At 39.4% G+C, this 12,511-nt stretch overlaps 1 protein-coding gene across 3 annotated transcripts in view; it reads right to left on the bottom strand.

Annotated features, from left to right (window-relative positions):
- The window catches only part of LOC307036201 (neural cell adhesion molecule L1.1-like), a 59,809-nt gene that overhangs the window by 10,324 nt on the left and 36,974 nt on the right, over positions 1-12,511 (bottom strand). For all 3 annotated transcript variants that reach the window (XM_079676282.1, XM_079676283.1, XM_079676284.1), the window contains 14 exons: positions 11,085-11,196; positions 10,173-10,333; positions 9,296-9,455; positions 8,976-9,103; positions 8,623-8,724; positions 8,021-8,227; positions 7,196-7,266; positions 6,388-6,607; positions 3,551-3,657; positions 2,663-2,915; positions 1,779-1,901; positions 1,526-1,693; positions 864-977; positions 352-492 (listed from right to left, as the gene is read on the bottom strand). In XM_079676282.1, coding sequence (XP_079532408.1) covers positions 352-492; positions 864-977; positions 1,526-1,693; positions 1,779-1,901; positions 2,663-2,915; positions 3,551-3,657; positions 6,388-6,607; positions 7,196-7,266; positions 8,021-8,227; positions 8,623-8,724; positions 8,976-9,103; positions 9,296-9,455; positions 10,173-10,333; positions 11,085-11,196 — 2,067 coding nt within the window. The remainder of the gene's footprint in view (positions 1-351; positions 493-863; positions 978-1,525; positions 1,694-1,778; positions 1,902-2,662; positions 2,916-3,550; positions 3,658-6,387; positions 6,608-7,195; positions 7,267-8,020; positions 8,228-8,622; positions 8,725-8,975; positions 9,104-9,295; positions 9,456-10,172; positions 10,334-11,084; positions 11,197-12,511) is intronic.

The raw sequence follows: 12,511 nt of genomic DNA, 5'->3' as shown, positions 1-12,511 counted from the left end.
TGATATTGATTTTATAAGGTGGGCTTTTTTTTACCACTATGTGTTATACACTGGCTATGTACCTCATTAAACCTTACAGACAACAACCATCACTGAATTACTTTGACACCAAACAATGCCTTGAAAGAATTAGGATTTCAAGACATTTTTGCAAGTAGGCAGCGTTTATAAACCTACACACACACACACACACACACACACACACACACACACACACACACACACACACACACACACACACACACACACACACACACACACACACACACACACACACACACACACACACACACACACACACACACACACACACACACACACACACACACACACACACGCACACACACACACCTGTTCCAATGGTCCGTGTCGAGTTCTCCCACTGAGTGTCGTTGATCATGAGTTGGTACTCAGATCCCGGCAGGAGGCCTTTCAGCGAATAGAAACCCTGCGTGGAGTTCAACACCTCCGACTCCAACCAATCACAGCCGGCTGCAGAAAACACACACACACACACACACACACAGATTAGTAAAGCTGTCTTTGGTCACTTTCTATTACTGTAAGTGTTCAATGCAGAGACCAAATGTCTGACTCTCATGACTAAAAGAACATATGTTTTCACTCTCTTCCAAACATCTTTTCTTATTTCTACATGTGAATCTGAGAAGTAGTGATATGTGATCATCTCGTGAAATGGATGAACCAATAAGTGCCTGTTAATAATGAATGAAGGCATCTCTTCTCTCTTCCTCCATTTTTATCTTAGTCATTTTGCAGAAAAGTAAAAGCCTTTTCTCTCCTCCTTCCTCCCTCCTCCCTCCCTCCTCCTTCCTTCCTCCCTCCTTCCTCCCTTCTCTTACGGCTCTTCCTGCGGTATCGGATGATGAAGCCGTGGTTCCTGAATCTCTTTCCGTGCACCCAGGTCAGGTTGAGTGACGTGTTGCTGGGAACTATGTTGATGTGTGATGGAGCAACTGGAAGGAGACACAAAGAGGAAAGAGGGATTTGATCAAAAGTTATAAATAAAGTTCATGAGACCCTATCCGACAGCCGGACACACCATCATCCTTCAACCAAGCCCTTTCATCACATCCCTTCAACCTCCTATCACTGCCAACATCAACATGAGCAGAACACTTCCAATACCTCAACAATACCAATACATTAACCATTTCATATCTGTGATATTAGCCTAACAGGGTAAAAAGTAAATAAAAGAATACTAATGATATTAATATCTCAGGTGGAAATTGGGTTTTGTGACAGTTGATTTATTTTAGAATAAAAGGATATATATTTCCATGCAAACTTTTTAAGTTAAAGTAAAAATTTGAAATAAAACGTTTTTAAATTTAGAATATAAAATTGCTAAAGTATTTGTACAATGCAATCAATCTGTATAAATGTGAATACTTAAATAAATGATTTCTTAGATATGAATGCATAATGCACAGTTAAAAAGTTAAAACTTAATAAACAAAATGAAGTAAACTGTATTTTATCCTCATGGCGGCAGTCTCACCTCCGTCCAGCGCGGTGGCCCCCTTCTTGGTGATGGGGGGTCCTTCTAAAATGGTGCTAGCGATCACTTTGAAGATGTAATGGCTGCTCGGGTCCAGAGAGTCCAACTCAAAGTCGGTCACAGTGGGGTCGTCGATGTACTTCATGTGCAGCAAGCTGTTATCCAGATCTACAAACACACAGTGGTGAAATCAAACAAGCTAAGTGCTGTATGTCAGTGTGTTGAGGTACTTCAATAATCAAACTGCCCTTACCCTCCTGATACTGCACCACGTATCCCTGCAGGATGCCGTTGGTTTCTTTTGGGGGGCTCCAGTAGAGCTTCATGGACTTCTCTGAAGGACTCTCCAACATTAACGATGCAGGAGGACCAGGCGCTACACACACACACACACACACACACACACACACACACACACACACACACACACACACACACACACACACACACACACACACACACACACACACACACACACACACACACACACACACACACACACACACACACACACACACACACACACACACACACACACACGTTGTAATATATGTATTTTCTAAGACACAAAAAGGTTGTTCTATAAAGGGGTTTTCTTACAGTGTAACTGGTTAAAAGCAACACAATATAAGTATTTGTCCAGTGGCTCTTCATATGTTCATGTTCATGGCCTCTCTTGTTAAAACAGAATAATATAAATATAGTAAAACCACAATTAGAAGAAGAAGAATAGTATGACAGAATACCGCAATTGGATTTGCACCGGCAACCATTTCGGTTCTCCAAGTCAAGTCCCTACTAAAAAGTTTTACTAAACACTTGCACACGCAAAGGGTGCATACACACCAATATATTTTTGACTTCATCAATAGCTACATATTTCACTATTTAATTTGGTCTTAATTTACATTATTTAATTTCCTATTCTGTTCTTGTAAATATATATCATATTCTAGTCTATGTATCGACTTTTTGGACTACTTTTTATTTTGTATTTTTGTATTTTATTATATATGTTGCATTGTTGGAGGAGCTCAGGTCAGAAGAATTTCAATGCCATTTCTCCACTGTAGCTTTGTGCATAGGACCAAAAAACCTTTGAATCTTGAAACGAACGTAAGTCTCATGAACACTCACCTCCCTGTGGGGTGCTGAAGTGGTGCGGGGGGGAGCGAGGCCCCTCCCCTTTGCTGTTAAAGGCAGCGACGGACAGCTCGTAGCTGGAGTAAAGCCGCAGCCCCGTCACCTCCTCTGAGTTCTTCATGCCGCGGACCACCACCTCCCTGTCTCTCTCCCTCGGTCGCTCCAGCTTATCCTCTCTCTCCTGGTGCTGTTTCCCGAGAGACCTCCGGACCCGACCGCCATGCGGACCCAACCTCTGGAGGTAGATCTGACAAGGAGTAACGTTTAATTAATGAACAGTTGGACCGAGAGAAAATGATGTATTTGTGCTGCCTGTCCTGCTTTGATAGACTTACAACTACAGCTGTAAACAATGAGTCATAACAGAAAATGTAATTTTGATTATTTATTTTGATCATTTATGAAGCTAAACACATCTAATGCTCTTATTTCCAGCTTCAAATGGAAAGCCTGGCTGCTTTTCTCTCTCATTGTAAACAAATCATTTCTTATTGAACACAATGAAGTTCTTTAATCGGCCACAAGGTGGTGCTGTATGCACTACAAAGTAATGTGTTCTTCATAGGGCAACCCACAGATTATGTTGAATTCAAAAAATGCATATGCTCATGGTATTCATGTGTCTTCTTATGATATATTATAACAGATAATTGTTCCGTTAATGTTTTGATCTGTCTGGAATAATTAAATACACATTTAATACGGTGGAATAGAAAAAGTGTTGTAAAGATGTATAGAAAATATCTATAAATGAGGACGGCATCCAGCAGAATTTCCAGCACAACAATTCACCAAATGATACACTATAGTATTTACAGTATTAAATGTAACTGTGACATTAGCAGAGAACAGAGTTTTTTTAGTTGAGTTGTAATCCGTTACCTTGTATCCCAGCAGCAGACCTCTCACATTTTGGGCTTCTTTCCACTTGACTATGACGGTGCTGTCCATCACTTTCGTGGAGACATTAGTGGGAGCTTCCTGCGGCTCTGAAAGTGTCAGAAAGACAGGATGAGTTTGTGTAAGAATAAACATCATTACGTATTAAACAAAAACAATTAGCACCTTACACGTCATTATGCTCCCAGAATCACATATGGGGCGAAGCATGCGAGCTAGTTCAGGCAGTCAACTCGAGCACCAATGATACATTAACACGTGACGCACCTCGTCCCTCTTACAGCCAACCAAACACATTCTCCTACACATGCCGCTCTATTGAAGCTGCCAGGTCTTCCTGCCTCTGCCTCGCTATGCTGCCGCTGCTGTGTTCACTTGCTACGTTCATGTTCCTGCTGCTGTGTTTCATGTTGCTGCTGCTCGCCTGCCCCCCCACCACCCCAGCTTCCACCCCAGCTTCCACCTGTAGGCTCGGGGGTTAGTTATCTAAATCATCACTCACTGTTCTTTGTAAATCTGTGGAGTGATGAGGCCCGAGCCTAGACCCCAAACTCAAACTATATGCTGCTTCAAATAAACATATTAAGAACACGTGAGTTGTCTGACTGAACTACATTGCTGGTGTTGCTGACAGACACTTCATGTTTGTAGCTTTGTCCTAACTTGTTTACTTTATTGACAAATATACCATTCATTGATCAGCATCCATTGTGTCCCACCCCAATGTCATCATGGCCTGGGGGCTGGGTTATGACTCTTTTGATCCGATCAAATAATCCCTAGTGCATTAATGACATCTTAATTGTACTGCAAGCCTCCTCTTGGTGATGAACGCAGCAGCTCTCAGCCCCACAGTAGACTCATGCATGGTAATGTTACATTTACATTTAATTGGCATGCAGTTTCTATCCATCACTAATGGAGGATCCTGACTCTTGAACTAGGGCGGGGGTGTCAAACTCAATTTCTTCGCGGGGTACATCAGCATTATGGTTGCACTCAAAGGGCCGGTTGTAACTTTAAGACTATATATCAAAATACATATATAAATATTTAATATATATAAAATAATGTATTATATGACATTATTGCCCCTGCATTGGATTATTATCGGATAGGGTAATAACTTCATAATTAACTACGTCTGAAAGCAGAAGTCTTAAGCAAATCATTGCAAGTCTCTTCACTGAGAATGTTCCAAAAATGATTAAAAAAATATATAATTCTGAGAAAAAGGCAAATTCTAAGAAAAAACGAATATTTTGAAGAAAATAAGTCAAATTTTGAGAAAAAACTTGTTCTGAGAAAAAAAGTCAAATTCTGAGTAAAAAGTCAAATTTGAGATGCATTGTGGGATATGTAGTTTATGGGCAACGTGCTTCTGTAAATCGGCATGTAACCGTATAATAAACATATTATATTCTTTGCAAGCTCTTGAGGGGCCGCATTAAATGAAGTCGCGGGCCGGATTTGGCCCCCGGGCCTTGAGTTTGACACCCCTGATCTAGAGACATTTTCCGACAGAAAAGACTTTGCTGCACAGCAGAACGCTTGTTTTCAACCACAAACAAGATCACAACAAAACAGATCTGTCATGTGTTTCATTTCTCTCATTGGATCTGACATTCCTGCAGAACAGGCCTCGTGGGATGCTCTGTGAAGATGTCTTTTTGTGAGACGATTTCATCTTTTGTCTCATCCAGAATGTCTTGTACAATAAGGGAATGTTGACCTCTTTTATGAGGGACATAATGACTCACTTTAAGTACAAGACAGTTCTGAAAGAAAGTATTTGAGGCGATGTGTAAAGAGGGTGAGGGAACAGTCTGCAAACAGATCATAAATAAAAAGTTAAATCAGTCAGAAGGAATTTTCGTCTTGGCTGTAAAGACTTTAATTATAGTTTAACACGTGAGGATTATCAAGGAGACATTTGAAAGAATTTGTGCTCGAAGTACAACCTGTTTTAGTTCATTATTAGATCAAATAAGAACTGAATTGAATGAAATCTTGATATTGAAGACTTTGGACTCAAATGAACTTAGCATTATTAGTTTACTCATATTGAAATTATTTGTTTTACTTTTAGATAAAATCATTGAAATGAACCAAAATAACCTGGAGAGATTCTACTGTACCCACAGAGCCATGTTTGTTCATTTTAGGATATCCTTAATATTATCACGTTTCTTAAAAATATCCACATTTTTCCAAGAATGGCGATAACAACAAGTTTGGAGTCGCTAAAACAATTGTTGCATCCCAGTGTCTGATGTTGAATTGGTATTAAACTAAACGATGGAATCCATTTATTTTATTCTTTTGCAAATTCTTGGAATTTTCACTTTTTTTGTTAACCTTTTTTTATTCCGGAATTTTCTTTTATATTTCAATTTGATCTCCTTTTGTTTATATATTCATTGTCATTCATTAATGTCTTTTTTTTCTCTTTGTCATTTTCGATGTCTTTTTAAAAATGGTGAGCTTTGCTTTGGTATTTTTTTGTTTCTGATGACGATTGCACCAACATTGATTGTCTGAGGTAGCCCAGACTATACCACTTAGTATATGCAGCTTCTAATAATAATAACGTACATTACATTACTATTATTTGTGCAATCTGAGCCAATGTCTGCCAAACTGTCTTAGCACGCAAACTTTGAATTCAATCAATCAACTAAACCTTATTTATAAAGCACTTTTCATTAACAAAGTGCTTTACAAACCAAACCAAGAATAGAAACAATATCAACTACAAATAGGTGCAGTTTCACAACACGTAAATATTCAATTCAATATTTGCAACACTCCCTACGTACCGTCCTCTCCGGAGTATCCGATCTCCGGCTCCGGTGTCGGTGCCCCCCCCACGTCGTTGACAGCCTGGACTTTGATCTCAAACGGAGTGTACGTCCCCGTGTCGTTGATGACGTACGGAGGCGTCGCGACGTCTGCGTGGTTCCACTGAGCGTCGCTCCCCCCACGCCACGACACGTGGTACTTGAACCCCTCGCCCGAGTGGAAGCGCTTGTCCATCTCCTGCAAGGATAGGAAACGTAGGAATACAACATTGATTCAAGGTTCAAGGCTTTTGTTGTCATGTGTGCATAGCTACAGTGTAGATATATCAATGAACATCAACATAGAAATAGAATATGATAGAAGCTGTGCAGAGTAGTCTTTATACAGAGATTGGAATATTGATATGTGACTTGCAAACAGACGAATGTTGTGTATGTTCTTTCAAAGGTGCAGGTGTTTAACAGTCTATAACGTGTTTCTATTTGATATTTATTGGACCGTTGTACCTTGATTCTTATGTTTGTACATTTTACATTTTTATTTTTTAATTTGTATTCTAATAATGACAAACTCTCACTAAACCCAAATAAATGCCTGCAACAAGCTGGCCCTAAACATTTTAAATCAATATTTGTATTTGTATTTTTCACTTTCTAATACTACTAGTTCTCATGGTTGTATGATTTTTTTCTTTTTATTGCACATCGTACAGTTTACGTAATTATATATTTTGTATTAACCTTTTTTTGTTTTATCCTAAAATAAATCAACTGTCGAAATGCCCCCAATATGCTGGCGCTGCTAATGTTTTGTGAAAATACTCACGTCCCAGGTGATGATCATAGTCTTAGGGTCTGTGGACTCGCTGCGCACCCCTGAGGGGTTTCTGTCAGGAACTGCAGGAGAAAGATAAAGGGAGAAAAACACTTAGTCAAGGTATAAAACAAAAGCTTTTAAATAGATGGATCAACAAACACACTTGTTTGCTTTATGAATATGAAATAACTCACATTCATTTGCAGTTAAGCCTAAATACTGGATAACCATTTCTACCTTAAGGCAGCTTGTAGCTAATAATAAGCTAACGGTGTATTATGTGAGTCTAATTTGCATTAGAAAAGAGGGATAAAACAAAATGTGGTTCTGAAAGGAAAAGTCCATCCCAACAGGGACCGTTTGTAAATCCATTTCTCACACAGTGTTACATACAATTCTTTAAGAAAACGTTGGTTCTTGCATGCTTACACTCGTCCTGTAGATTCTAAGACTAATTTGTTCAGTCGTATGCTCACTTCTTTCAAAACACAGGCCTTCTTAATATAACAAAACACTTTTGCATAAAACAATGCTCCGATTGAAGACCAGCTTGTCTGCAGACGTGTGAGAGTTTTTATGCAGAAGTATTCAAAAAGTTATGTTTAGGAAAAATGCTGTCTGGGAATTAGTAAATACGCGAACAATGAGAATTTGATTAAAGTAAGAATTATGAGTTTATTCTTTTCGTACTCGTTTGTTTTCTTCAGGTATTCAAGCCAACAGTCATTTCAACACTTTGTCTTCAAACAAATATCTTGGTTCCTGCGTTTTGCACATTATGTTCTCGATACCATTACGATTAATTGTGTCGTCGTTACAGTGTCGGCGTCTCACCGGCAGGGGGGGTTTTGTGGTGGTCCGAGAAATGGCTGGCGTCGCTGCGGCCGATCTCGTTGACGGCGAAGACCCTGAAGCGGTAGGTGCAGTACGGGTGGAGGGTGAGCTCCAGGTGGTTGAACTCCCCCGGCACCCTCTTCCACTCCTCCCACCTCCACCTGCCTTGCTCCGTGTGCTGCTCCTCACGAGCCTCCACGATGAACTCTGAGAGAGACAGGGAGAGAGAGATCACTTCAAAAGGTCCTCTGTTGTAATGTATAATGTGACAATAAAGATTTCAACAAAATACTAATGTCCTCAGTTACTGAAGACAATTAAGATGGCACATCTTTTTACGTAAACCAAATATGGACTACATTTTTACAATAAATCTTATCTGTATACTAGTGGATTACTTTATAAGTTTAATTATAAAATAACTAAACTAGAATGAAATGTTAAAAACATTGCCACCTTTACTAAAGAAGGTGAGACACAAATATTGTCTTTTAAATGAAATCTGCTTTTTAAAGATGACGATTGAATTCAAATGAGCAGAGCCTACTCAAATGTTTTGTACGTGTGTGTGTGTGTGTGTGTGTGTGTGTGTGTGTGTGTACCTATGATGGGGCTGTTGTGTGTTTTTCCTGGGTTCCAGCTGAGTGTGAGGCTGTGGTCGGCGACATCAGACAGAGACAGACCTTCAGGAGGGTCCGGCCGGGCTGAGGGTCCAAATCAGAGCTGTTAGTGTTACCGCACACACACACACACACACACACACACACACACACACACACACACACACACACACACACACACACACACACACACACACACACACACACACACACACACACACACACACACACACACACACACACACACACACACACACACACACACACACACACACACACACACACACACACACACACACACACACACACACACACACACACACACAGTGACATACCCACGACAGTGATGGAGCCACTGGCTGTTACGCTTCCCAGAGCAGTGATGACCTCACAGGAATAACGAGCGCTGTCGTCTGATTGGATGTTGGTGACTTTCAGGGTTCCATTATCAAATATCGTGTGCCTTAACAAACACACACACACACACACACACACAGCATATAAATATGTTTATAATGTGTAGTTTACTATTAAAAAAAGCAGGCTTTCTTGCAGTCTAATAGGTCGGACACAGATGAGTCACTTTAACATGACTACTGTGTATATTATGTGTGTTAGTTTAGCTGGGGACTTCAGCATCTGAGTGTGTGTTTACTTGTCATCTGGAGACGATTCCTGCATTTTGTGTTCGGCCTTCTTCCAGACGATCTGGTACTTTATGAGGCGAGGGTCTTTCTGGAAGACACAGTCCAGCAGAGCGCTAGTTCCTCGGAGCACACGCACATCCTGCGGCCCGTTCAGGATCACCGTTTGGTCTGACAGGAAAACACAGCACAGTGAGAACATGTGTCAATACCTGCAGACATTTGCTTTTTTTGTTTGTATAAATATCTTTATCTTATCATATATTTGTAATGAACAATCTCACTTAAGGTTTTATTGGACACGTATGTTTATACAGTATAAAGATATTTAATTTAATTGTATGTTATTTAAAGCACATTTTCTTTTAACTTCTTGTCTTTATGTACATATCTTTACTTAATTGTATTATATCCTTTTAATTCACAATCTTTTACTTCTTATGTATATCAAAATAAATGTTTTCTATTTGATTATGTCTGTTATTCATATTTTACTTGAAATTCCTAATTTTATATAATAATTTCTTATTTTAATATCTTTATTCTACTTCATTGAATTGTATCTTATGTATTGCACATTAGTACTTAACTTATTATGTTTGTATGCATTTGTATTCTTGTTTATTTTTATTATTTATTATGTTTATTTATTTATCCTTTAATAATTTGACTTTTAAAATCAAGCAACTGTCACGAAACACATTTTCCCCAGTATAAATAAAGTATTTTCATTCTGATTCTTGTGTTTGTTTCACTGATCTTATACGTATGGATATCGTCTTATTCAAGCAGGGCTGGTCAATATATTGATTTGATATTGATATGAGACTAGCTATTCTTTTGATTTTTTTTCTTTTCCTTGTTTCCCGTATGTAATATCAGACTCACTGTAGACCTCCAGGTGTGCAGAGATGGAGATGTTGCTGTGCTTGATGGAGCAGCTGTACTCTCCGCTGTCCTCGTGACTGACGTCGGACACAATGATGGAGCCGTTGGTGAGCAGAGCGACACGAGGGTCCGACAGCAGAGGAAGCCTGTCCTCCCCCTCCCTGCACAACACACACACACACACTTATTGATCCTTACATAAATTAAGGTCCCTCTGCAGCTCGGTCCCTCCTGAGTCTTTTAGCCCAACATTAGACACACGCGGAAATTAATCTCGCAGCAACAGCAGTAACTCGATCGATGGGAGTGTGTTTCCTGGCTCATCATTGAATGGAGGATAAACAGAAGAAGATCCATAAAATATGGGCGGAGGGAGTAAAGAGAGGATACATATCACTCTGAAGGCTGTGGCTATAATGTTTAAGGCTTTAAGCAAATATTGTCTGTCGCCCTTAGTTTAGTTTATATGCACATATACACATAAATAGGTAAGAATTTAAGAAAACATTTGTTTCAGAAGTCTTACAAATGTGTTGATGCTGCCACCTGAGGGCGCTGCTACCATGAAGAAATCATACTCTGATTTCAAATTTGCAAATACACGTTTTTTCTTGGATAGCAAGGGGATGAAAAAATGTAATATGAAAAGTAGAAATATAATAAAGTAGACACACTCAAATGAAATACAAGTACCTCAAACTTGAGTTCAGTATAAGAGTATACAGTATGTTCTTTGTTACTTCCACCCCTGCCAAATGGGCTTAACGTGGACCAGATTGGTTGTAATAATGAATTTTAGGGGTGTTGGATTGAGGGCCACAGGTGAAGTACCACAAAATATGTGTGTGTGTGTGTGTGTGTGTGTGTGTGTGTGTGTGTGTGTGTGTGTGTGTGTGTGTGTGAGTGTCTCACCATGTAATGTGTGGGCGTGGCGAGCCGAAGGACTCACAGTCCATCACGACCGATCCGCCCTCGGTGAATTTGTACACCTTTGCATCAGAGGTCAGGATCTGAGGAGGGAGCTCTGAGAGACACACATGGGAATATTTCGATAACCAATCAATTACATCAGAGTTAAAAATGTTTCTAACAGGCTGAGGGGAAGTTGCAGCATGTACATCCTCAGTAAGCAGATCATTTCAGACAACATATTGATTTAAAACATTACTGGATTGCTCCCACTAAGAAGAGTGTCGGTTATTGTAGACAGCAACTTGACTTCAAATGAAGGCAGCAACGATGGAGGTCTTCTGTAACCGTCCAAGTCTTTGACATTTTATTTTCCATTAGCCCATCTTTAAACACCACCAGAGCCCACACCGTGTTCCTGTTAGTGTTAGCTTCCTGTCTGTTCCCTTCAGTATTTCATTCCTGTCTGTTATTGCCGATTTTTCTGACGTCCAACATGTTTTTTAAACCGTGTTGTTTTCTTGTTATTACTCCATTTCTTTACCAGGGACAGTTTAGCCGGCCTGAATCCAAAGGTTTGTACTCCAATAAAATAATACAATTAATATTTAAAGAAATGATTCCATGGTGTTTTCTGAAAATGAACGGAAACCAATGTATGTTTTCGGCCAAAGCTGACGTTAAATTGACCAAAACTCTTTCTGCCTGTTAGTGTGAGACATGCCTTCATTAGCAACAGTCTGCTATACAGACATAACAGACCACAGAATGTCCAGATTGACCAATAAGAATCTAGCATTCAACTCAGCCCTGTAGTAGAAATGACTAATCAATCACATTACAAAGAGTTTTGAACTAGCTAACAGAGATGGCACAAGTTCACACTTCCTTTACTCAAGTAGAAGTACAGATACTCGTGTCTAAAAATACTCTGGTAAAAGTAGAAGTACTGACTAAACTTCTTTAAAAAGTACCTAAAACTAGCAGCTGTTTTAAAGAGTACCTGACCTCCCTTTATATTAATAGAACAATAATGTAATTGTTAGCTCATGAATGTTTCCATGCTGAACAACGGCAACATGACAACGTTTTCATTGGTCCCTCTTCTTTAGAGAAGAGCAGGAAATGATGGATACACGGATCGTGTTCAAATCAGTAGGCACGCAATGACTCTAAATAATAATGATCACGCCACCAAACACACATTCAGACTAAAGGAACCAGCCTGTTTGGAAAATGTAAGAAGTAGAAAGTACAGGTATTTGAGTTCAAAATGTAAGAAGTAGAAAGTACAGGTATTTGTGTTCAAAATGTAAGAAGTAGAAAGTACAGGTATTTGGGTTCAAAATGTAAGAAGTAAAAGTCAAAAGTCGTAAGAAAAATAAGTAGTGGAGTAAAGTACTGATACCAGAGAAATGTGCTTAAAGGTA

Source organism: Notothenia rossii (assembly GCF_949606895.1).
Source record: "Notothenia rossii genome assembly, chromosome: 4".
Lineage (NCBI taxonomy): Eukaryota > Metazoa > Chordata > Actinopteri > Perciformes > Nototheniidae > Notothenia > Notothenia rossii.
Note: the sequence above shows the minus strand (reverse complement) of the source record. Positions and strands in the feature narration are given on the sequence as shown.